The sequence below is a fragment of the Schistocerca gregaria genome, chromosome 2 (genome assembly GCF_023897955.1).
Source record: "Schistocerca gregaria isolate iqSchGreg1 chromosome 2, iqSchGreg1.2, whole genome shotgun sequence".
Lineage (NCBI taxonomy): Eukaryota > Metazoa > Arthropoda > Insecta > Orthoptera > Acrididae > Schistocerca > Schistocerca gregaria.
This window is the reverse complement of record NC_064921.1, coordinates 630905408-630933326: the sequence shown is the minus strand read 5'-3', so window position 1 is coordinate 630933326 and position 27919 is coordinate 630905408. Positions and strand designations below refer to the sequence as shown.

The following is a 27919-nucleotide window of genomic DNA, read 5'->3' as shown; positions in this document are numbered from 1 at the left end:
ACCAGCTGCCCAATGTCTTTGTGACACACGAGCGGGTTTCCATCGCCGAGGTATTGAATGATTAGTAGGAAGTTCCGACAGTTTTTCACAGATATTTGGTGACTATAATGAAAAATAACCCCATGTGTGTTGCTATGAGGTGTAGTGCAGCACTCAGTAAAAGGTACTCGACCTGCCGTAATAATGTTTAACCTACATTTTGATGTCACCTGATGTATTTTCTTACCAAATTAGTGACTACCTACGCTGATTTTGTGAAACCTAGACGTGGTAAAAGACAACAGGCCCATTTATTTGTATTTCCCAACACCTACATCTGTTCTCCGCAGGTCAGCTTACGGCGTGTGCGAGAAGGTACTCGGTGTCCCACTATCAAACCCTTCCTTTGCTGCTCTTTCCGTGAAAGCTGCAGGATGAGAGAGCCTGTACTTAAGCCTCCGTATTTCTCATTTCTCTAAGTTTCCCGCTGTATTCGTTTCGTGACATGTGAAAAGGAGGCAGGAACACGTTGCCGGACTCTTGCTAGAACGTACGCTCTGCAGACATTCACAGCAGTCCTCGCCGCGACGCACAGCGCTTCACTGCCAGCGTTAGGCGCTGGAGCAGGCTGAGGGGCTCCATGACGCTCTCGCCCTTACCAAACAAACTCGTCACGAAACGGTTTGCTCTTCTTTGAACCTCCACTATGCCTTCTATCAAACCTACCTGGTAGGCGCCCTAAACTTAAGAACAATGTTCAAGAATCCGGACGAATAATGAATCTGTTGACCATTTCTTTCCTAGGTGAACTAGATTCACTTAGGATTCTTATAATGAATCTCAGGCTATTATCTATCTTTCTTATGTGGTCGTTCCATACAAAATCTGTGGCCTATATGCTCCAAGATATTTGATTTCCATTGATCTATTGACAAACTAGTAATCATATGCGATTGCAGTCTTTCTCGGCGTATTCCATTGATGAAATCTTCTCGGGTTATCAGCCGAGTGGTGGCGTCGTCTTGTCGCAACGTTTCGATGAGTTTCGTACCCATCATCTTCTGGCGAAGTGTCGGGATGCTGTGTTCCACCTATCTATATAGTTGCTGGACCGTTGTCCGTCTCTGTAGGCCGGCCAATCACGCTTCTCCGGAAGGGAGTGCCGCGTCAGTGGTGGGGGAACCCGTCGCGGCCGGTGGTGGGGGGCCGCGGTGCGGCCCTGGCGTCGAGGCCCGGTGGCTATCCATTCTGTCTGCGGGCGCTGCTGCCTTCCGATCGGAGCGTTCCTGACGTATCATGTCAAGTGTGGGGTTCCACGCTGCGCTAAGCTGAAATCCGCTGTCTCTGTTTACTAAATTGTTGTGCAGACGAATCTCCACTGCCTCTTTGAAGATGGAGTCCCAGAAACCGTTGGCGCTACACAGCTTCTTCGTGTTTTTGAATTCGAAGGTGTGTCCCTCGATAATGCTGTGTTCTGCTACCGCGGACTTGTTAGTCTGTCCCAGTCGTACGTTTCTGATGTGTTCAGCACAGCGCTGGGAGATACATCGTTGTGTCTGCCCGATGTATTCCATCCCACATTCGCACCCAATACTGTAGATTCCTGGCGTCTGTAAGCCCAGGTGGTCCTTGGTTGAGCCAAGAATATCTTTAACTTTCCGCGGTGCGTGAAAGATGGAACACAGCATCCCGACACTTCGCCAGAAGATGATGGGTACGAAACTCATCGAAACGTTGCGACAAGACGACGCCACCACTCGGCTGATAACCCGAGAAGATTTCATCAAACTAGTAATCAAATAACTGTGGCTCTCTCCACTCAGTTATTTTAAACACGCTATATTCGTTTACGTTGCCAAATGCCAGAATTAGTACCAAGCTTCGATCACATGCAGATCTTCCGAAATTTCGTTACAATTTCCTGGCCTTACAAGTTACCTACATTCAGTAAATTCAACTGGAAACAGCCTTACGAAGATTACGTAATTATCCACAAAACGATTCACAAAATACTCATAAATCGTCCAAAATAACTGTCGTACAAGTATAACGCTCTCAAGGGATACTGACAAATTACTTCAATATCTGACGGTTTCTCCCAGTTAATAACGACGTCCCGAGTTCTGTTTACTAGAGTATGCAGTCCGGCCACAAAGCAGCTCCTGCTCTGCTCAATAGCTGCCAGTGTCAGACTGTGCGGAATAGCTTCTGATACTCGAGAATCGCGGCATCTGTCTGGTCCCCGCTGTTTATTGCCCTCTGGTATTCACGGACGAGCGGAATGAACGGAGTTCTAGTTCAGTGTTTATAGAACCCATTCATGCAGAGGAATCATGTTCCGTAATTCGACAACAGGCTGAGTCAGACATTTATGGTAATGGGCATCCATCCAACAACCCGTCTTGAAAACTGGAATGGCCTATGTCAGATTTCAAATGCCTGGTACGCCTGTCTGTTCGTTTGACCTTTCACATAACGTATACAGAAACATACGGGTTTCCAGTCACTTACAGTCGCTTTACGTCTACTGAACAGCTGTAGCTCGTTTTTAAATTATCAGTCACTTACCTTAAAATCTTTCATTTCGACGTTCGTGCTGTGGTTGAAAGAGCAAACCGTACTACGGACTTCATCATTGAAATAACTTCGGAGACTGACAGATGCTCTGCGTCATCCGACGTGTCAACGCCAGTAGTATTACTGAATGACTGAGTAGTTAAAAAAAAAAAGTAGCCTGTCAAATTCTATAATGCAAGATAACCTTTATTGCATCATTTACATAAGAGAACGTGGTCAGCATTGTCTCCGAATTTTGTATGTGAAAACTCTTAAATATTTTTAAATAAAACAAACAACGTTAACATTCTACATCCTTATTCTTCACGTCTACATATTTTTTCTCCATGTAGTCATCTTGCCGATGAGCTCATTTATCCCAAAAAGAGATCAGTTTATTGATATCGTCACTGTAAAATGTTTGACACTGTTGACGGAGCCACAACCTCATCCCTAATTGCACCGCTTCATTTTCATCAACGTGAAGTCCACGAAGATGTTTCTCAAGTTTTGGATGCATATGAAAATCGAATGGTGCCTAGTCGGGGCGTATGGAGGATGATCGATGACAGCGACACGAAGAGCCAGATTGTTGTAGATGTCGCAGCGCTTGTGTGTGGTCTAGCATTGTCACGTTAAAGGAGAGGGTACTCCATGTGTGAACAAACTCTTCGAATTCTAAACTCGACTACAGCATGCTGTTTCTCACGCTCCGCCAAAGTTAAAGTCACACAGCTGCGTGTCACACGCTAAAATTCTGAACCGGGTACCGGTAGAGGGCTGAAAATGCAAATGCATAGCGAATAAAGATGTAGAATGTTAATAACGTTTGTTTTATTTGGAAAGCTTCAACAGTTTTCACATAAACATTCAGAGGCATCTCTCTTCAGTACGCTCTTATACATGACACTGTGGGCCAGTTTAGGACTGTGGCTATTTTCCAGCATATCTGCGTTGGTGATGTGTGTGTCAATAAGCAGATTTTAAATATGACGCACACATCAACGACACAAACACATTTCACGATGGCCACAGGTCGAGACTACACAGAAATGTGTAAGTGGTGCAGTAAAGGTCAAGTTGCATTATAGAACTTGAGAGTCGTAAATGGTATTTAAAATGGTTTCGTGATTCAGAGATCGAACAGATGATTTTTGTTCAAGCGGTTCAATTGGCTCTGAGCACTATGGGACCTAACATCTGAGATCATCAGTCCCCTAGAACTTAGAACTACTTAAACCTCACCAACCTAAGGACATCATACACATCCAAGCCCGAGGCAGGATTCGAACTTGCGACCGTGGCAGTCGTGCGATTCCGGACTGAAGCGTCTAGAACCGCTCAGACACCGCTGCCGGCGATGATTTTTGTCTTACTTTCGGTGAGGCAAAACTTTTTAGGATTGTTTTGTAATATCCTTAGCTGCAACTTCTTTTTTCCGCCCCCCCCCCCCCCCCTCGCCGTTCATTTCGGCTTCTTTCAGATTTCATTTGTCAACAAGGTTTTCTTTCACCCTAAAACTGTAAGTAACTTTTTTTGTATTTCTTTCCAAGTTTGTAATACGGTTTTTACCAACAATGGATCTTTCCTCTCTTCAAACATTACTCAACTCATACCTGTCGAAACTAATTGTGTTATACACTCTCATTTTTTTTTTTTTTTTTAGATTCATGTTCCAGATATTCAGCACAGAGATGAACGATGCTGATTCGTCATGTAAAATCTGCAGACTATTTCTTATCGCACTTGTCACTTTTTTTTATCTTGACACCCACTTCTATTTCGTTAGTAACTGACACTACTCAGATCGTCGGTTTAGTAGCCTCTTTCCTTTTTCATGGTTATTTCATCCACCTCACAACACACGGGCAAAGTATGGGCTGTCACACGTAACAGAGCCCCTCTTCAGCAAGAGAAATGTGCTAAAGTGATGCAGAAACTTTAAAAAGCTATTAAATTAGGTATTACGTATAATTTATAATACTGATGATTTCCATTGATGTTTTCTTGAAAGAAAGGAGCCGATTTCCTTGACGAGTACGTAAATAAAACTCATGTCTTCCTCTAGTATTTAGAGTTGTTGGGGATGATAGCCCAAGATGAGGGACTGTCAGGGAATAGTACTGAGGTTTGTTGATTTTTAGAAAGAAGTAAGCAACGGACGGTACGACATTTGGTGAGACATTGTTTTGGAAGGTTTGCGATATGGATTTGTTGGGGAAGGTGATATCAAATCATGCTGTTTGAAAGAAACGGTGAAGACTGAGAAGGAGAAGAGTCCTGATATGCAGTATAAAGGATGTGGATGGGTGAGTGGATTGGAAGACGCATACCGTGGTCAGTTAGGCAAAAGCGGTTATGTTCCTTTGGAAAGAAAGTGAAGCGCCTGTAGACGTCAGGTTGGGAGGACGTGATGGTATAAGAGTGACAGAGAACGAAGGTAAGTCATCAGTTATGGAACTACTGGATAATTGGTGTCGAGCTTTCGGGAAGTGAAGGAAACTGGGGGTTTTCAGTATGGTAAAGGAGAAGGTTTAAATTAAGGTGACAACGGGGTTCGAGTAGGGAGGGAGAACGCATATCGAAGGTGTAGCGAATTCCTCGCCTTTCGAGGATTTGAGGGAGTGAAAGAATTTTGTTGCACGGAAACCCAGATGACATTTTTATGACAAACGGTAGGTCGAAGTAACGTTTGGCATAGGTGGGCTAGGCTAAAGTAGTCTTCGACAACTCATGTTAAAGATATCACGACATAAACTACACAATATATTACATTTTTCAGACCATATTTTACAGTGAAATCGCACATCTGTTGTTATCAAATTCTTACAGTAAAACGAAACAGGAACAATCGCAAAGTGTTATTCTCAAGATCATTCATTCCCGAGTCTGAGTAATATCTATTCATTAACACAAAGATCATATAAAAATAAAAAACGCACATGAAACGATGAGTTGATGATACCAGTTATTATTTATCTTCGGAGAAACCCAGTAATCTCTCAGACTTCAGTCACTTCATTCATTATACGGAGATTAGCAAGAAGAAAGCTAGCTAAAGCAGTTGAGAAGATGAAGACTTTTAAATTACCTAATTTTTTCGGCTCTACCGAACCGCACAATTCCTAAAAGTAGGGATGAACTACGATAAAATAACAAATATAATGTTCATCCTTCATTTATCATTTTGTACAATACTATGAGTGGGTGATGCAACACACAGCATGTAGAAAATATAAAATCGAATCCACTTTAGTCTCCATTTTGTGTAAAAACGATGAAAATATGACGTTCTAGTTCACATCCAATAGTTTTAGAGTCATATAATACAAAATAGTGGGCCACTGTGCTACCACCATGTCACGCACGTAATTTTATTAACATTGTTATTGTTTCTCGGTTAGTAATACGACTACAATGGTATCTAACCGTATTCTTCATTTCCTTTAAAAGATGTTTGAAATACTTAAAGTACAATAGGTATGTTCAGTTTAATTCATAGTCCGCAATTTTTGACAAATGTATGTCCGTGTCTTACCACCAACATTTCTCATTGCAGATAAAAAACCACCAGATACATGGCCTCAGAGAGGTCAGATCACCTTCCGGAGGGTATATCTGAAATATAAGCCAACAGAATCTCCAGTCCTCAGAGATCTTAATTTCTCTATTCAAGCAATGCATAAGGTGGTAACCCTTGTATTTTTCCAGTGTGCTTTTAACTCATTACTTTTGGCTTCGTACGTTTCTAAAATTTATTCTATTATTTCTTGTATGTAGGTTGGTATTGTAGGAAGAACTGGCGCTGGAAAATCGTCGCTAATCTCCGCCCTTTTCCGCCTGGTGAATATAGATGGGACTATTCTAATAGATGACATTGACATTAGTGGCATCGGCCTGCACGACCTGCGAAAGAAAGTCTCGATTATTCCCCAGGAGCCAGTACTGTTCTCAGAGACGCTCCGCTTTAATCTGGACCCGTTCTCTGAGTTTGATGATGACAAACTCTGGAATGCCCTTGAAGAGGTAAGTTTATCACAATGGCCTACTAAATATACTTATTAACATGTACAAGTCCAATGAGCGATTCAGAAGTAAGTAGCCACTAAAAGAGCGTTGTTCGATAGTGAATAAAAAAGTAATGTCTCCTGTGTCATAAAAAAATTACTATTGAACATGTAACATCGGAATTAGTGCAAATCGTAGCCTGCACTGTCCTTCAACAGTCACCATGCATTTGTACACATCTGCGCTATTCTTGAACCGATGCATTGAAACCAGCATGGAAAAATTCAATGTTTTTCTTCTTGACCCACGATTTTAAAACGACTGGCTTCACTGTTGATTTTGAAATCTACAGCGTCTGTCACCTCGAATCACTCCGCCAGCACGTCTTCGACTGGCGTCTGTGACAGACGTTGTCGGCTGCCTTCTGCGTGGTTTATCTGCAATGTCAGTGTCCGTTACCAAACTTGTTCACCCAACGCTGCACATTGATGATATCCATTACAGCATCTCCCTGCACATTCTTCACAAGTAAGCCTAAAACAAGTTGAAAACAGTGGGTCAAGAAGTAAAACACTGAATTTTTCTAAACTGGTTTTGATGCCTGAGTTCACTGATGATATAAATGTGCACAAATGTATGGTGACTATGTTGAATGGAAGTGTTGAGCACGGGACGGTACTAATTCCTCTGTTATATGTTCGTTATTAAATTTTTTGACATAAAAGGCATTATTACCGCAATGATGCAAGGGTCCATACGGTTCATCTGTTTCTGCTAGCTTAATAAATGTGCAGGCTCACCATTTATCTAGAGTCGCACGGAATGATCCGTGATTGATACGTAATTCGTAATTAGTCCCATTAATAGCACTTTCCTAACGATAATTATTATTTATTGTGCTTATTACTAACTAGTATATTCTGATAAATATTAGGCCTCAAATGCAAAAGAAAAAAATGTCATCATAGAGATCATACGAAAATCTTCGGCGTCGCTCATAAACGTTCTTCTTGTTTGCAACGTTAGTTCCTCAACATAATGGTGCTAGACTTGTGCTATAACAAAGTCTATCCCTAAGTGTCATACATGTATTGCAATCAAACTAAGCTTAACCAGAGGAAACTACGGTACAGAGGGTTCTAGCTATATAGGAATACTTCCAAGTGACATTTGTTCAAAATTTAAATTTTTCCTATTTGTTCAGTTCCCCATATGAAGGGACAAACTGTGTGTCCGTTTCACAGCCAGAAAAGATAACTGCTGTGGCTTAGTACTAGTGAAAATATGGTGGAACAAAAATCAACCGAATATCGAAAAACTCCAAGTCTTGTATCACCAGACATAGTGGCAGATGACAGAAGTTTCCAACAACTGAAGGGAATCTTTAAAGATTAAACTGAAAGCTTTCATGGTATGAGCGAACCTACGTTTGGGCGTGTTATCCCGAAACTGAGCATGAGGAAAATGAAGTTCAACAAAATTCCTGCACTTACAGAAATAATCGAATAGCAACACAAGGAGACGAGTTCGTGCGACAAATAAGACACGTTCAAAGTATTGGATATACTGTTTATTGGTCGTTAACAGTGTGGAGTTGACGTGAGGCCTAGGGGTAGCGCCGTTGGCTGCTACTCAGAAAGCCTTCGGTCCCGAAGACGACTACATCCAGTGATCCAATTTGAATAAAAATCATTAGCAATTGCGGCCGAAACTTCCGAAATAAAAAGTCACCGTCTTTCGGCCAAAAGCTCGTCAAAGAGGACGGAGAAGTGGACAGAGGTTCAGGGAACTCTCTTGCCCTTGGGTTGGAAACAGCACCAAAAAGGTGAAAGAATCAGCTGTGATCAACGGCGTGAGGATGCAGATGACAACAAAAACCATTGCATTACATTTAATGTGTATCCATAGGACATGTGGCCTGTAGTAATCTGTCTAGCTGCAAAACATTCCGTAATAGTGCCCCATTCCGGTCTCCGGGAGGGGACTGCCCAGGGGGTGATGCCATTAGAAAAAGACCTACGAAAGAGTAACGTTCTACGAATCGGGACTGGAGTGTCAAATGTATTAACGTTCAGCTTAGATTAGTGGGTGTCGAAGTGAAACGGAACGAAAACAAGGACGTCTGGTCATACGAGTATAGGCTAATATCAACGACAGCAGAAAATGGTATAACCGTAGCAAGGTTGGTCATGAGTAGGAAACTAGGGCAGAAAATGAGCTACTGTGAACATGTCAGTGATAGGGCTGATATGAGAATGTTGAACCGAAAATTCATTATGTAAAGGGATTGTTGTTGTGGTTTTCAGTCCTGAGACTGGTTTGATGCAGCTCTCCATGCTAGTCTATCCTGTGCAAGCTTCTTCATCTCCCAGTACCTACTGCAACCTACGTCCTTTTGAATCTGCTTACTGTATTCATCTCTTGGACTCCCTCTACGATTTTTACCCTCCACGGTGCCCTCCAATACTAAACTGGTGATCCCTTGATGCCTCAGAACATGTCCTACCAACCGATCCCTTCTTCTGGTCAAGTTGTGCCACAAACTTCTTTTCTCCCCAATCCTATTCAATACTTCCTCATTAGTTATGTGATCTACCCATTTAATCTTCAGCATTCTTCTGTAGCACCACATTTCGAAAGCTTCTATTCTCTTCTTGTCCAAACTATTTATCGTCCACGTTTCACTTCCATACATGGCTACACTCCATACAAATACTTTCAGAAATGACTTCCTGACACTTAAATCTATACTCGATGTTAACAAGTTTCTCTTTTTCAGAAACGCTTTCCTTGCCATTGCCAGTCTACATTTTATATCCTCTCTACTTCGACCATCATCAGTTATTTTGCTCCTCAAATAGCAAAACTCCTTTACTTCTTTAAGTGTCTCATTTCCTAACCTAATACCCTCAACATCACCCGACTTAATTCGACTACATTCCATTATCCTCGTTTTGCTTTTGTTGATGTTCATTTTATATCCTCCTTTCAAGACACTATCCATTCCGTTCAACTGCTCTTCCAAGTCCTTTGCTGTCTCTGACAGAATTACAATGTCATCGGCGAACCTCAAAGTTTTTATTTCTTCTCCATGGATTTTAATACCTACTCCAAATTTTTCTTTTGTTTTCTTTACTGCTTGCTCAATATACAGATTGAATAACATCGGGGAGAGACTACAACCCTGTCTCACTCCCTTCCCAACCACTGCTTCCCTTTCATGCCCCTCGACTCTTATAACTGCCATCTGGTTTCTGTACAAATTGTAAGTAGCCTTTCGCTCCCTGTATTTTACCCCTGCCACCTTCAGAATTTGAAGGAGAGTATTCCAGTCAACATTGTCAAAAGCTTTCTCTAAGTCTACAAATGCTAGAAACGTAGGTTTGCCTTTCCTTAATCTTTCTTCTAATATACGTCGTAAGGTCAGTATTGCCTCACGTGTTCCAACATTTCTACGGAAGCCAAACTGATCTTCCACGAGGTTAGCTTCTACTAGTTTTTCCATTCGTCTGTAAAGAATTCGCGTTAGTATTTTGCAGCTGTGATTTATTAAACTGATAGTTCGGTAATTTTCACATCTGTCAACACCTGCTTTCTTTGGGATTGGAATTATTATATTCTTCTTGAAGTCTGAGGGTATTTCGCCTGTCTCATACATCTTGCTCACCAGATGGTAGAGTTCTGTAAGGACTGGCTCTCCCGAGGCCGTCAATAGTTCCAATGGAATGTTGTCTATTCCGGGGGCCTTGTTTCGACTCAGGTCTTTCAGTGCTCTGTCAAACTCTTCACGCAGTATCGTATCTCCCATTTCATCTTCATCTACATCCTCTTCCAATTCCATAACATTATCCTCAAGTATATCGCCCTTGTATAGACTCTCTATATACTCCTTCCACCTTTCTGCTTTATCTTCTTTGTTTAGAACTGGGTTTCTATCCGAGCTCTTGATGTTCATACAAGTGATTCTCCTATCTCCAAAGGTCTCTTTAATTTTCCTGTAGGCAGTATCTATCTTACCCCTAGTGAGATAAGCCTCTACATCCTTACATTTGTCCTCTAGCCATCCCTGCTTAGCCATTTTGCACTTCCTGTCGATCTCATTTTTGAGACGTCTGTATTCCTTTTTGCCTGCTTCATTTACTGCATTTTTATATTTTCTACTTTCATCAATTAAATTCAATATTTCTTCTGTTACCCAAGGATTTCTACTAGCCCTCGTCTTTTTACCTACTTGATCCTCTGCTGCCTTCACTACTTCATCCCTCAAAGGGACCCATTCTTCTTCTGCTGTGTTTCTTTCCCCCACTCCTGTCAGTTGCTCCGTTGTGCTCTCCTTGAAACTCTGTACAACCTCTCGTTCTTTTAGTTTATCCCTGTCCCATCTCCTTAAATTGCCACCTTTTTGCAGTTTCTTCAGTTTTAATCTACAGTTCATAACCAATAGATTGTGGTCAGTGTCCACATCTGCCCCTGGAAATGTCTTACAATTTAAAACCTGGTTCCTAAATCCCTGTCTTACCATTATATAATCTATCTGATACCTTTTAGTATCTCCAGGCTTCTTCCATGTATACAGCCTTCTTTTATGATTCTTGAACCTAGTGTTACCTATGATTAAGTTGTGCTCTGTGCAAAATTCTACCAGGCGGCTTCCTCTTTCATTTCTTTGCCCCAGTCCATATTCACCTACTACGTTTCCTTCTGTCCCGTTTCCTACTACCGAATTCCAGTCACCCATGACTAAAATTTTCATCTCCCTTCACTATCTGAATAATTTCTTTTATTTGATCATACATTTCTTCAATTTCTTCGTCTTCTGCAGAGCTAGTTGGTATATAAACTTGTACTACTGTAGTAGGTGTGGACTTCGTATCTATCTTTGCCACAATAATGCGTTCACTATGCTGTTTGTAGTAGCTTACCCGCATTCCTATTTTCCTATTCATTATTAGACCTACTCCTGCATTACCCCTATTTCATTTTGTGTTTATAACCCTGTAGCCACCTGACCAGAAGTCTTGTTCCTCTTGCCACCGAACTTCACTAATTCCCACTATATCTAACTTTAACCTATCCATTTCCCTTTTTAAATTTTCTAACCTACCTGCCCGATTAAGGGATCTGACATTCCACGCTCCGAACCGTAGAACGCCAGTTTTCTTTCTCCTGATAACGACATCCTCTTGAGTAGTCCCCGCCTGGAGGTCCGAATGGGGGACTATTTTACGTCCGGAATATTTTACCCAAGAGGAGGCCATCATCATTTATCATACAGTAAAGCTGCATGCCCTCGGGAAAGATTACGTCCGTAGTTTCCCCTTGCTTTCAGCTGTTCGCAGTACCAGCACAGCAAGGCCGTTTTGGTTAGTGTTATAAGGCCAGATCAGTCAATCATCCAGACTGTTGCCCCTGCAACTACTGAAAAGTCTGCTGCCCCTCTTCAGGAACCACACGTTTGTCTGGCCTCTCAACAGATACCCCTCCGTTGTGGTTGCACCTACGGTACGGCTATCTGTATCGCTGAGGCACGCAAGCCTCCCCACCAACGGCAAGGTCCATGTTTCATGGGGGGGTTCATGTAAAGGGATATGAAAATCTAATAATCATGGTGGACTGGAATGCGGTTGCAAGGGAAGGAACAGAAGAAAAAGTAATGGAGGGTATGGGATTGTAAGTAGCAATGAGAGAGGAGGAAGACAGTTCTGCAATAAATTTCAGATGGTAATAGCGATTACTCTGTGCGACAATGACAAGAAATGGAGGTATACTTGGGAAAGACTGGGAGACTTGGGAACATTCTAGTTGGATTATTTCATGGCCAGACAGAGACCTCGAAATCAGATATTAGATTGTAAGAGCTTCCCAGGAGCAGATATAGACTCGGATCTCAATTTAGATATGATGAAGAGAAGAATGAAGTTCAAGACAATCGTCCGGAGGAATCAGTGTGGAAGGAATGGGTCACTGCAGTAGTGAGGAATGACGAGGCGCGTCTGAAACTCACTAGGGATGTGGATACCAGGAATTCCAGAGTAGGCAGTTTAGTTGAAGGGGAGTGGACATCTCTGAAAAGGAGAAATTACAGATGTTGGACAGACAACACAGGTACAAGGAAGGTAAATGCGAAGAAACCATTGTAAATAGAAGACATGCTTCAGTGTTGATCAACAAAAGAAGAAAGTTCAAAAATGTTCAGGGAAAGAGAGGAATATAATAATATAAATCCCTTACGAATGAAATAAATGGGAACTGCAGGGCAGCCTAGGAGAAATGGGTGCCAGGAAAATGTTCAGTAATCGGAAAAGAAACAATCGTCGGGAGAACTGACGTAGCATATAGACCAGTACAAATAACCTTCGGTGAAATTGCTTAGTTGCTTAATGCTGGTAACATTAAGAGTGCAATGGGAATTCCACTACTGAACGCATAAGAGAGAGCGTTTAGTTAGAAATAATACATTAGGCCTCTGTGATTGGAGTAGGAGCGCGGGGCGACGGGGGGGGGGGGGGGGGGGACTTGTCTGAGAACGTGATGGAACTACACTCCTGGAAATGGAAAAAAGAACACATTGACACCGGTGTGTCAGACCCACCATACTTGCTCCGGACACTGCGAGAGGGCTGTACAAGCAATGATCACACGCACGGCACAGCGGACACACCAGGAACCTAGATGTTGGCCGTCGAATGGCGCTAGCTGCGCAGCATTTGTGCACCGCCGCCGTCAGTGTCAGCCAGTTTGCCGTGGCATACGGAGCTCCATCGCAGTCTTCAACACTGGTACCATGCCGCGACAGCGTGGACGTGAACCGTATGTGCAGTTGACGGACTTTGAGCGAGGGCGTATAGTGGGCATGCGGGAGGCCGGGTGGACGTACCGCCGAATTGCTCAACACGTGGGGCGTGAGGTCTCCACAGTACATCGATGTTGTCGCCAGTGGTCGGCGGAAGGTGCACGTGCCCGTCGACCTGGGACCGGACCGCAGCGACGCGCGGATGCACGCCAAGACCGTAGGATCCTACGCAGTGCCGTAGGGGACCGCACCGCCACTTCCCAGCAAATTAGGGACACTGTTGCTCCTGGGGTATGGGCGAGGACCATTCGCAACCGTCTCCATGAAGCTGGGCTACGGTCCCGCACACCGTTAGGCCGTCTTCCGCTCACGCCCCAGCATCGTGCAGCCCGCCTCCAGCGGTGTCGCGACAGGCGTGAATGGAGGGACGAATGGAGACGTGTCGTCTTCAGCGATGAGAGTCGCTTCTGTCTTGGTGCCAATGATGGTCGTATGCGTGTTTGGCGCCGTGCAGGTGAGCGCCACAATCAGGACTGCATACGAGCGAGGCACACAGGGCCAACACCCGGCATCATGGTGTGGGGAGCGATCTCCTACACTGGCCGTACACCTCTGGTGATCGTCGAGGGGACACTGAATAGTGCACGGTACATCCAAACCGTCATCGAACCCATCGTTCTACCATTCCTAGACCGAAAAGGGAACTTTCTGTTCCAACAGGACAATGCACGTCCGCATGTATACCGTGCCACCCAACGTGCTCTAGAAGGTGTAAGTTAACTACCCTGGCCAGCAAGATCTCCGGATCTGTCCCCCATTGAGCATGTTTGGGACTGGATGAAGCGTCGTGTCACGCGGTGTGCACGTCCAGCACGAACGCTGGTCCAACTGAGGCGCCAGGTGGAAATGGCATGGCAAGCCGTTCCACAGGACTACATCCAGCATCTTTACGATCGTCTCCATGGGAGAATATCAGCCTGCATTGCTGCGAAAGGTGGATATACACTGTACTAGCGCCGACATTGTGCATGCTCTGTTGCCTGTGTCTATGTACCTGTGGTTCTGTCAGTGTGATCATGTGATGAATCTGACCCCAGGAATGTGTCAATAAAGTTTCCCCTTCCTGGGACAATGAATTCACGGTGTTCTTATTTCAATTTCCAGGAGTGTAGAATAGGAATCGACATGGAAGACATGGGGTATCCAGTGTTAAAGTTAAAATTCAAAAGAGCTCAGGTCTCAGGTAGAATGAGATCAAATAAGGCAGAAGGGATCTATAACATCGTTCTTTTTTTCTCCTTTTTACCCGGACCTATTTGCTGAAGGGTGTAAGAATCATGCACAAATTCGATAGCGGACAAAACATTTTATATATACCTTGTTATGGCGTGGTGTTTATCTTTGTCTTGCATTACAGCTTTTCTTCTATCATTCGTAGTTTGTCCTCAGCAGGCTTAGGGAACTTAATCATAGAAAATATACATCAAAAATTTACGACTGGGAAAGTTGGGGTTCGTATTATTATATTACGCCACCTGAAAGGTTTCATGTGTGCTCGCGCGCCCCTTTTTATGTATGTATGTGTGTGTGTGTGTGTGTGTGTGTGTGTGTGTGTGTGTGTGTGTGTGTGTGTGCATGTGTGTACAAGATATTTACAGTTATCATTTCCTGTTTTCCCATTACGTTCACGGTGAAAAATTGCACGTTTTAACGTTCACTACGTCAGTATTTACAAGATATGAAGAAGATTGCAGACAGTTCAATACTCCAACCCAGAAAACATTTAGTTGTTCACCATCTTATTTTCGTATCTCCCATATATCTAAATAATGAATGTTAAAAAGTGCAGATATTTACGCTGAATCTAAAGGGGAAACCAGTACAAGTGTAATACACTGCTGGAGGAAAAGTATACTCATTTATAACTTTCCAGTTCACTCAAGATTTATTGTTGCAGCAGAGTATGTGGAGTACATGAGACGATTACAATTACAGAGTAACAGCACAAGCGGTTCTGAGATATTAGGTATCGACCCATGCCGAAACACCCATACTTTGTGCATGGTGTAGCCACCACGGTCAGCAATGCAGGCGCTAGCACAGCACATCCAGTCGACATTACAGTGGGCAAATACTGCCCTGGGGCACGTTATGCCACGGCTGTCCACGTTGTTCTGTAAGAGTCGATGGTTGACGAGTGGCGCGAGTCGCTTCTTGTCCCATCACAGCAAGTTTGGTGCGCGTGGCCAACAATTTATTAGTGAAATTTCTAACAGAAATTCACAATTAAGAAGTGCTCCAGAACAATGTGCTATGTCGAGCGATTATTATCTTAAGAAAGTGCAACACTTATATTAATGAGAAGCTAGTAATACACTCGTTTCTGCTGTACACCTAGGCACAAAGTTGTGTAACATACCGGCTGATCAAAAAGTCAGTATAAATTTGAAAACTGAATAAATCATGGAATAATGAAGATAGAGAGGTAGTGGTCAGACACTGCACTCGCATTCGGAAGGACGACGGCTCAATCCCGCGTCCGGCCATCCTGATTTAGGTTTTCCGTGATTTCCCTAAATCGCTCCAGGCAAATTCTGGGATGGTTCCTTTCAAAGGGCACGGTCGACTTCCTTCCCCGTCCTTCCTTAATCCGATGAGACCAATGACCTCGCTGTCTGGTCACCTTCCCCAAAACAACCCAACATGCTTGATATGACATGGGGTTTTATTAGAACTAAAAAAATACAAAAGTTCACAAAATGTCTGACAGATGGCGTTTCATCTGATCAGAATAGCAATAATTAATAACAAAGTAAGACAAAGGAAAGATGATGTTCTTTACATGAAATGCTCAATATGTCCACCATCATTCCTCAATAATAGCTGTAGTCGAGAAAACAATGTTGTGAACAGCAATGTGAAGCATGTCCGGAGTTATGGTGAGGCATTGGCGTCGGATGTTGTCTTTCAGCATCCCTAGAGACGTCGGTCGATCACGATACACTTGCGACTTCAGGTAACCCCAAAGCCAATAATCGCACGGACTGAGGTCTGGGGAACTGGGAGGCCAAGCATGACGAAAGTGGCGGCTGAGCACACGATCATCACCAAACGACGCGCGCAAGAGATCTTTCACGCGTCTAGCAATACTTTTTTTTGTTCTAGTAAAACCCCATGTCATTCCAAGAATGTGTGTCAATTTTTAACTCTCTATCTACATTATTCCGTGGTTTATTAAGTTTTCAAATTTATACTGACTTTTTGATCACCCGGTATATTGACGAAATTATTAAAATCGTTACAATTATTTTTGAATGCGTAATATAATAATTTAGATGCGAATGCGTAGAATTTCTCAATCTAAAATATCAATAAGGCCGTTAGTGATTCACTTCTTTGTATCAATTATACTAACGAATTTGCAGGTGGAGCTCAAGTCCGGCATACAGACGCTGGACTTCCAGGTGACGGAGGGCGGCAGCAACTTCAGCGTGGGCCAGAGGCAGCTGCTGTGCCTGGCGAGGGCCATACTCAGGAACAACAGGATCCTGGTGCTCGACGAGGCCACCGCCAACGTCGATCCACAGTGAGTGTCGCGATCCACACAGTAGCAATGTTTGCTGCCAATAATCTCTTCTTCCAGTCTACACATATTTTTATCCTTACAATATTTGATAAAAATTTATTTCGCTGCCTTTTTGTCACACCTATTTATGTAAGCCAATAAATCGTGATAACGCAGCTGATGGAAAAAATTTTCATATGCGTTGGAGATTGTAGAATTGTCACATAACGCTATTGGAATACTGGTTCTCTAAATTGACTTACACTCGTTTCGAGAAACAACGATGCCTTTGTTTCGAACACTTCTATTTTAATTCCCTGAGCATCTATAACAAACTTTGTAATGGGCTACAACAAGTTGAAAACTAGGTGAGAGGTTACGCCGCATGCTGAAGCACCTACACATTCATTCATGTTTCCCTCGCTCTCCACCTGAGTACCGAGCGAGGTGGAGCAGTGATTAGCACACTGCACCCGTAATCGGAAGGACGAACGGTCAAACCCGCGCCCGGCCATCCTGATTTCCCTGAATCGCTTCAAGCTAATGCCGGGTTGATTCCCTTGAAAGTGCACGGCCGACTTCCCTCCCAATCCTTCCCTAATCCGATGGGACCTATGACCTCGCTGTTTGGGCCCTCCCCCAAATCAACCAACCAACCAATCTCCACCTGAGTCTAATTGGACAGAAACAACCAATGCTGGTACGAAATACCCTCTGCCATGCCACGTATTGTGGCTCGTGCTTTTATTTCTGCTTTTCTATGATGATTTATAAAATAACTTGTGTTTCAGGACAGACGCACTGATTCAGACCACGATTCGCAGGAAATTCAGGCACTGTACCGTGCTAACCGTAGCCCACAGACTGAATACGGTTATGGATTCCGACAAGGTTTTGGTAATGGACGCTGGAGCTATGGTGGTAAGTTGAAATAATGTAACTGAAACGGTAGTTGAATAAAATCACTTTATCTGTAGCCCGTCAGCCATCTATTTTCAAGTAACGCAAATTATAGGAATGATACGCAATGTTTACTTATCTAGTTTTTAATTTGACCTGGCGTTTCGGAGCAAGTACTAAACCGCAGACTACAGGAGAAATGTAATACCTTCCCAACGTTTCTCAGATACCAGTGTTTTACTAGGCATCGTTGTACTGCCGGTGATCGCTTGTCGTCACACCATACACTATTCAGTTTGAGTACTCTCTAAAACTAAGGACGTCAACAATCATGAGTTATTAAATATTTAGCAAAAGAAATCAAAATACTGTTATACATTGCAGGCCAGAGTGGCCGAGCGGTTCTAGGCGCTACTCTTTGCAACCGCACGACCACCACGGTCGCAGGTTCGAATCTTGCCTCGGGCATGGCAGTGTGTGATGTCCTTAGGTTAGTTATGTTTAAGTAGTTCTAAGTTCTAGGGGACTGATGACCACAGAAGTTAAGTCCGATAGTGCTCAGAGAAATTTTTTTAACTCATACATTCAGCAATTTGTGGCTTGTTTGGTTGGTCATGCCCTGAAGTATAATATAGAAACTAACATTTCGAACTGACGTAGGTTATCCGTTGTCGATGTGAGTCGGTGGCGATTATTATTCTTCATGTAACCTACTGCAGCCAGTCTCTAATTCTTGACGCACAGACCATCTTTATTGTTTCACAGTTCGTGTAGCACTGTCGCCCACGAATTGCTGTTAACAATTAATGTAAAAGCACAATGAGTAGGTAGGGTAATTGAGGAAATTGTCAGTAGGCAGCGATATCGTATTTCCTCTCTTCGTCCGTCTTTTACTGGACGGGACCGTGGAGACTACACGACATATTGACCGAGATTCTCCACTCCATTCTGTTTCCTGCAATGTTTCTCCGTTTCTACCAGGTTTCAAACTTTTGAAGGTCTTTTTACTAAGTGTATCCAGTTCTCCTTAGGATTTGGCATGGCAGCTATATCATTTAGTTATTTGTTCATGCCAACATTTACTGTCGTTAATTATACATCCTAACAACATGCTTATTCTGTCCTGGGGTTTCAGTCCTTAAGAAGCCCCAAAATACTGGACAATGGTTTTCCGAAGTGGAGAGCTTTTTATTCCCTGGATTCGCTGTCTAACAAGTCTGTATATTACCAGAAGCAAGGAACTGTTTTAGATATCACTTTCTTGTGCTGCAAGTCTCATACCGTTAAAGGATATTGTGAAGACCTGACGTGAGCTATCGTGCTATTCTCCGAGAGTCCTATTGTTTTTGCAGAGACCGTGAATCGAGCGCTACGCGAGTGGACTGTGGTTTTAAAGTCTGTCTGACTTGATACATTTTCTGCGAGTGTGGTTCCCAGCAGAGGCGGCGAGCAGGTGCGCATCAATCAGGCTCGCTCGTTGCTCGTGAGCTCGGCAGCTGTTCGGCAGTGGGGCAGCAGGCGACTCGTGCGCTAAGCACAGGCGCTCACGAATGAGGTGACTCGTAGCTGGATGAAAATCAGAAGAGTGTGCTAATGAATGACCTTCCACTGACAACTGTATGCACAAGTACTCGTTTAAGGGGAAACAGAATGTCCTATCCACATAATGTAAAATTGGGTTCTGTTTAAGTTATATTCTCTCAGAAACTCTGCAAACAAAAGTTTAGAAATTTTTAGGGCTCATAAATAAATTCCGTATGTAACTGAAGAATTTATAGCAATTTAGTATTATCTTTTGTAGGGTAAGATATAATTTTTTCCTCCAGCTTAACTTTTCTTTTAAATTTCAGTCCTACTTTCCTGATAAAATTTATATTAAAAATAAGTTCAGGTGATACAAGATATGTGTTTCAGCATATCCTGAAAATTCCATCTTTCTGTATTGCCCCCAGCTTAACTTTTCTGTTAAATTTCAGTCCTACTTTCCTGATAAAATTTATATTAAAAATAAGTTCAGGTGATGCAAGATACATGTTTCAGCATATCCTGAAAATTCCATCTTTCTGTATTGAGTGGAAGATGAGAAAATGTATCTTTTGCATTGAAAAAAGTAATCATACGGAAAACCAAGTGCAAATTTGGATATCAAAACATGCATGCTGCATAGTGTGGGCCATCAGGGTTCTCTGCTTCTTCAGTTATAATTTCCTCTTGACACCTTCTACAGTTTGTCTTGCATCCCTATTTTACATCTTTAGCTTCTTTTCTGCAGTTTTCAATCCCTCGATATCCAAATTTCACGTCGCCTCAACAGTGTAACAGACTACACCTAATCCTAGAGATTGTAGCACTTCACATTTCCTAACTTTGCCTAGATTGAACGCAGCAACGGCACCATACACCACAAAGTGTAAAGTGTATGTGACCACAAGCAATTTTTTGGGTGAACAAATCCAAATTAAAATTTTTACGACCCTCTTGCATTCTGTGCCCTGCCATGCAGACACTTCCAAACTAGATCGATGTTTGCCAAGTCTTTGAGTACTGGCTTTGCTGCCCCCTTAACTGCAACAAGCGGACTATTTCTATGATTATATTTTTCGCCAGTTACTACTGTTTATTGTGTTTGCACCAGCTTGTCACATGTGCCAGGCACAGTCCATGTTGAGGATCATCAATTACTGTTGGACAGTGTATGAAAATGCACTGACCATTTTCATACACTGTCCCTACAGCTTTCTTCATTGTACCTACACAATGAGTATTTTCCCTAAGTGCTATATCATAATAACCTTGGAGCCTCCTTATAGCTGACACTGACCGTCTGTCCTTGCCACCAATTGCTTTTCCATCACTGACGCAAGTTTTCCCTAGCAACAGCTTCAGGTTTCCAGGAAGGACCCCTATTCTCTTCTTCAGATGCCTAACACATTCGAGTTTCTTTATTTCTACACAATCCATATATGGTTTTGATGCCACAACTTCATTATAGGCTGTGCAGTCACCGTCGCCTAAGCAACTGGGGTATCGTACATCATAACGTTGCTGACAGAGTTGAAAAACTTTCTTTACTCCTGTTACTTCCATGGCTCCACTTGCAGCACTGAAATTTGCTGTACAATTGTCTAAATGTAGTTTCTTTTGTCTTTCTGGACACCTACAAAATTTGGACATAATAGCAATATCATTAATTTTGGGTGCCCACATTTGCGATTGTGACGACACAGTTTATTGTAGTGTGCCATCAACTGCTGCACTTACGGCCCTTCCAGTGTCTTCTCTCCTCTCCGCCCGAGCAGGCCTCGAAAGGCCCAACGGTACCGACCGGCCGCCGTGTCATCCTCAGCCCACAGGCGTCAGTGGATGCGGAGATGATGGGTCATGTGGTCAGCACACCGTTCTGCCGGCCGATTGTCAGTTTCCTAGACCGGAGCCGCTACTTCTCAATCAAGTAGCTCCTCAGTTTACCTCACAAGGTGATCTGACGGGAACCGGTGTTACCACTGCGGCAAGGCCGCTGGCTCTTTCAGTGTCAAGTCTATATTTTCTAATCGAGCTTACTCTACTGCAATTTTCAAACATTCATTGGCAGCAACATCAGCTAAAGACAATAATGTATAATTATAATTGCTAAATTTGGGTGGAGGAGGACGCAGGTACAGTCGTGATCAAAAGTATCCGAACGACCTGAATTGCATTTTGCCTAATTCGCATGCAACCCACATAACGCAACTGTCTAGCAGGTCCTCTAATCGCGACTTGGTACAATAGGTTGACTATTGAAAATGATTACAACAAGTCACCACTAGAAAACACTGCTCTGTATCGCAATAACTCTCTATGTAAAGTAATACCACGAGACTAGAAATATCAGAGAACACCTTATCACACGTAAGACTGACCTTAAAGCTTGTAAGCTCACATTTATTGCAATAAATGATATACGTGAAATGTTACCACTCTCATTATCACGTCAGCTAGGTAATGCACGTAGTAGGTTCGTCGTATTCATGATTTCCTCTTCAAATTAACATACCGCACTTGTTATTTAACACAAAATGACATTAAAAATATAAGTTATTCACGAACAGCTAGTTCAGAATATGCATGAACTTCAAATGGCACGACGAACCGCCTCGTTCTGCATTTGCATTCAAACCCAGGCCATGCAGAATAAGATTTCGTCACTCACGGAAACTGTCATTCCTGACTAGGCATACCTCGATTTTAAACAGTATCAGTTAGCAAATATCAACTTTAAATTACATAACGTAAACATGTTTAACGCACGCGAATTCCTACCCAGCATCTATTGTCCCTCTTAACGAGCGACGAGAGATGTTAAATATTGCTTCTTCACAAGTAACTTACTTCAATTGCCGTGAGGTAAAGCTTTGTGTTGAACAGGGATTCGAACCCAGAACCTAATCGGATTGTTATCGAAGCACAATCAACTGTGAGATATCGGATTTTCTCGGCGGTAGCTGGTTGTTTTAACTGAAATGACAAGACGAAACATTAATTTTTCCTTCCCAGGACTCCAACTCGGCACCTATTGTTGTTTTGTTATATACTAGAGAAAACGGACGTTAAATATAGGTTTGTTACGCCAGCAGCGACATGTGAGCATGTTTGAACTAGAAATAATATGACGAAGAATTCAGTGCTGACTGTGAATCGAACCCCACACATATCGTTGTTGCCTACACACAAACAGGCGTCAGCTACCGAATTTTTCTCCACCAGCAGCTCGGAATAATATCCTTGAGCTTACAGTGATCTCGCAAATAGTTATATGTCTCACTGGGAGTCAAAAACGTCAGATCTCGTTAGTGTTGACAACCAATGAAAATGCATTAAAAATCAAATTATTGTCCACCAGCAGATAGGTGTTCTCATGCTAGAGCTTAGTAACTCATGATGAAAACTTTAGTGCCCGGCCAAGATTCGAACCCATTCACGCGCAATATGTGGAGATGTTGATGAATCTGCAGTTTTGAACAAACAACAAACTATAGTCGAGCTGTCTTGTCACGAAAGGATCTATTCCGCATTAAGAGCGGTCTCAGTTGCATTCCCAGTTCAGAACCAATTTTATCGGCATACAGAAGCTCAAATAAAAATGGAATAAGTGTCCTGCGGTCCTACATAGCGTTTGTTTCGTCACTAGAAATAAATAATTAGTATAAGAAAGGAAACTGGCGATCGAGTATCTACATTTCGCCACCCCTGACATTATTGTGGTTCAAGCTAACGTCTACTTGGTACAGAAGGAATATCATGTTTAATGTGAATTTCAGACCACAATTCCATTATACCTTCTTCACTTGGCGTAGCCAGAAACGAATAGAATCTGTCTCGCTCCAGCAAAAGTTATCGGTAGAAGGTGGAATAAAACCTAGACCACCATATCCTCTCCTCTGTTACTCATTTTTCTATCATAGCACCGATGCGGCACACTCGATGAGAATTCTGACACACAGGCTTCCTTGAGGGGTTTGCAGCATGTTCAGTACAGTCATTTACTTGGTTGACCGAATCGCCATGAACTAGCTGCTTCGGCTATCCAGTGCATACATTCGACTCTATTTTGTAATAACCGAAATAAAATAACGTAACTGCCACCTACACAGAACTGCCAACAGTGTAGGATGCATAAATTTAAATGGGAAGTGTTCTTTTCTATTTGAGCTACTCTACTGCGCTATCTGTTTGTTGAAACCGCCGTGCACTGCAAAAGAAAAGCTGTAACTGTCTGTCTCTCTGAAGTTATCAATTTAATGGAACTTCGAACATAATTCCCTTCACTTCTCTACCCAAAATAGTGGAAAAAAGGCTAACTTCTGCGACATTTAGTTCTTTTCAGGTTTAATAGACGGCCAGGCAGCAAATAAATCTCTAAGCTTTTGTATTATGTCTGGGGTGAGCGCATCGTGCCAAAATAGTCAGAAAAGTATTTCCTATATTAGCTGTCGTCTGGTAGTGGCATTTTATTCTTCTTCAAACCCTGTTTGACAGCTATTACTCAGAACAAGTTTCCTACATGCCTGTAATCAATAAAATGTATGTGCATTGTCAGACTGTTATACACTCCTGGAAATTGAAATAAGAACACCATGAATTCATTGTCCAAGGAAGGGGAAACTTTATTGACACATTCCTGGGGTCAGATACATCACATGATCACACTGACAGAACCACAGGCACATAGACACAGGCAACAGAGCATGCACAACGTCGGCACTAGTACAGTGTATATCTACCTTTCGCAGCAATGCAGGCTGCTATTCTCCCATGGAGACGATTGTAGAGATGGTGGATGTAGTCCTGTGGAACGGCTTGCCATGCCATTTCCACCTGGCGTCTCAGTTGGACCAGCGTTCGTGCTGGACGTGCAGACCGCGTGACACGACGCTTCATCCAGTCCCAAACATGCTCAATGGGGGACAGATCCGGAGATCTTGCTGGCCAGGATAGTTGACTTACACCTTCTAGAGCACGTTGGGTGGCACGGGATACATGCGGACGTGCATTGTCCTGTTGGAACAGCAAGTTCCCTTGCCGGTCTAGGAATGGTAGAACGATGGGTTCGATGACGGTTTGGATGTACCGTGCACTATTCAGTGTCCCCTCGACGATCACCAGAGGTGTACGGCAAGTGTAGGAGATCGCTCCCCACACCATGATGCCGGGTGTTGGCCCTGTGTGCCTCGGTCGTATGCAGTCCTGATTGTGGAGCTCACCTGCACGGCGCCAAACACGCATACGACCATCATTGGCACCAAGGCAGAAGCGACTCTCATCGCTGAAGACGACACGTCTCCATTCGTCCCTCCATTCACGCCTGTCGCGACACCACTGGAGGCGGGCTGCACGATGTTGGGGCGTGAGCGGAAGACGGCCTAACGGTGTGCGGGATCGTAGCCCAGCTTCATGGAGACGGTTGCGAATGGTCCTCGCCGATACCCCAGGAGCAACAGTGTCCCTAATTTGCTGGGAAGTGGCGGTGCGGTCCCCCACGGCACTGCGTAGGATCCTACGGTCTTGGCGTGCATCCGTGCGTCGCTGCGGTCCGGTCCCAGGTCGACGGGCACGTGCACCTTCCGCCGACCACTGGCGGCAACATCGATGTACTGTGGAGACCTCACGCCCCACGTGTTGAGCAATTCGGCTGTACGCCCACTCGGCCTCCCGCATGCCCACTATACGCCCTCGCTCAAAGTCCGTCAACTGCACATAAGGTTCACGTCCACGCTGTCACGGCATGCTACCAGTGTTAAAGACTGCGATGGAGCTCCGTATGCCACGGCAAACTGGCTGACACTGACGGCGGCGGTGCACAAATGCTGCGCAGCTAGCGCCATTCGACGGCCAACACCGCGGTTCCTGGTGTGTCCGCTGTGCCGTGCGTGTGGTCATTGCTTGTACAGCCCTCTCGCAGTGTCCGGAGCAAGTATGGTGGGTCTGACACACCGTTGTCAATGTGTTCTTTTTTCCATTTCCAGGAGTGTAGATAACATAAGAGAATTCGCATATATCGTTGATGATTAATTTCTCTCTCACGTTAAGTATTGTTTTAACAACACTAAAAGAAACCTTACGAAATTTGTGCACTGTATTATAAGAAATGAAATAAAACTACCCACGATAACCTTACGATGAAAGTCTGTTTTGATGAAACTGAGTATCTGTACACAAGCGTGCCTCTATCGGCACGAATTAGTAAAATACTAGTCACTTATATTTCTATTGGGTCTGTGTTTAATTGATATGCTGTGTCATACTAAACAAGTATGCAAATGTGGCATTTCATAAATGAAGTTATGTATTCCATGAAACCCAAAATTTGCTTGTCAGCAGCGGAAAGAGGCGTTACCTGTTGTGCAGCATTGTAAGTTTTTCACCATTGCACTATGAGCTGAAAGTATTTTCTTGCGATTTGCTTATCAATTTATTTCCATCATACTTATCACCCTGGTATGTGAGTCTTAAGTGAAGAACAATATTGAATTTCGTATCGTTGACGGTCGATTCGAATTTCTTCAGAGACGCTTGTATTGTGAAGCAGCTTGGCAGTCAGAAAGCCGAGATCTATGACCATTAACACAACTTACTGAGTCGAGCTGCCATGAGGATTTGATGTGTGAAGGTTTTCTTCTGATTTCGTTACAGAACTTTTTCTGGAATTTCGCAGCTCCAGAAAATAAACAATGGAAAAAAGCTCGCATACGCTGGACCCTGCCACGGTTAGGACCGACGACTCCTTGAACCGTCGCAACACGAGACACAAGCGGCACCACGGGGCTACGGACACACTGCTGCCGGCAACCCACTCCCATGATGGTACTGGTCGCTTAACCTCATAACGCATCGTGAACGATAATAAAAGTTGTCACTTATGTGAAGAATAGCATTCCTTCATTCAAAAAATTGAATTTTCTGTCTCAGTGTCTTAGATTACGTGAGGGTTATACAGCACGAGTCATTCAAATGGAAAGGGAGTATCAAGTAAACTTAGCGAGTCAATTCAGTACCATACGCGGAAGTGACTGCATTGTCACAGTGTTGTCAAATGTTTGTGACGATGTTGCCATTTCTCAGCTGTGCTAGAAACAGCTCTGTAGCGTTATAGGAGGAGAATCCCGTACTGGTGTCGTAGGAGGATACGGAGAGGAGGCGCGGGGTTTGGTTAATATGCAGCGTTTTCTCCTACCAGTTGTGTCAAACATTCACTTGTGTAATCTTCCATCCCGATTACAGTTTCCCACAAAATATATACGAATATAACACTTTGAGACAAATGATTACTTCAGTACAATAAAAAGTCTTTGGAAATCAACTTTGCCACCTATCACGAAAAGTAAGATAACAAATATTTTGCACCTCGAAATCGATTGCATTTATGTGCAGTCTTGTAATCGTTCAAGTAGAATTTCATGAATTGCACGAGAATGTAGAAAAATGTTGGCGCTAATAGAAAAGGTAAGAAACACAGTCAACTAATTATTCTGTAGCACGTAATAAGCAATTCATTTGAAAATTCAGAAGAGAAGAAACTAAAAATTATGCCCATTAGAAGACAGAAACTAAAGTGCAGATGCGGCCACTGTGCAGATCTGCGCTTTTTCATCTTCAGACCTACACAAATAAGGTGTTCTAATTAGCGTATTCATTGCTTTCGTAATGATTCCGTCTTGCTTTGTCTTCTAATGATGAACTGGATGCACACACATGAGTCTGATTGTTTCTTTGTATCCTTCCGTCTACTATCTTTATGTGTTATTGTTCGGTGTTCAAAAAGCAAAACAATCTGCCTGCTCCCACGAGGTATTAGAACGAGGTCGCAAGAAGGCTAACGAATTATAATCAAAATACAGTGAGACGTCAATTTGTCTGTCGTCATCGTGTTAAGTCGACAGAAATAGTTGGGTGTTATTGCCTGCATCACCGGCATCCCATTGTCGTCTTCTCTTATTGAGATTTTCATATTACCCTGAACACAAGACGCTGAGATAAATGGGTATATTCTCCGTGACGAAACATCCCACATTCTATTCATCCTGATCCATTCGTTACTTGCATCTGGGTTAATGAGTGATAGGAAAGCTGTTGTGAGGTGACGAATAACAATAACAATGGTAGTAACAACAAATCAGTACTCAAGGATGTTTACTGCATTAGAGACGATTTACAAAATAATCAAGAAAGGCTGAGTGTTTAATTGGCGCACTGCGTACGTGTTCTTACCACTTTGTTACTGAATTCTGATCTGATTGTTTGCAGAGAGAAAAGAAAGTACCCTGTAGCCATCCCTATCGCTAGTACAATGAGATATTACCTATCAACTATCCTTGCTTTACATCACGAGACGAAAATGGCGTCACTGAGCTGGTATTGAAATACATTCCTCTTTTTTCTCTCTCTCTCTTTTTATTTTTATTTTTATTTTTATTTTTTGAGGAAAGCACCGAGAAGCGCGAATGATAAGCAAGTAGGCATATAACCTGTTTACAGTTATTTTCATCGGGGTTCATAATGCAAAAATACAACTTTTGAGTGTATTATTGCGAAATTCCAGTTATTGACAGTCTTTTCGTGAGCTTGCTCGCATTCAGTGG

General features: G+C 43.1%; 1 protein-coding gene across 1 annotated transcript in view; it reads left to right on the top strand.

Moving 5' to 3' along the window:
• Positions 1-27919, top strand: part of LOC126334648 (ATP-binding cassette sub-family C member 4-like) — a 225429-nt gene that overhangs the window by 178784 nt on the left and 18726 nt on the right. Inside the window, exons 21-24 of the mRNA XM_049997093.1 lie at positions 6095-6222; positions 6316-6561; positions 16762-16922; positions 17693-17822. Of these exons, the coding sequence (XP_049853050.1) occupies positions 6095-6222; positions 6316-6561; positions 16762-16922; positions 17693-17822 (665 nt within the window). The remainder of the gene's footprint in view (positions 1-6094; positions 6223-6315; positions 6562-16761; positions 16923-17692; positions 17823-27919) is intronic.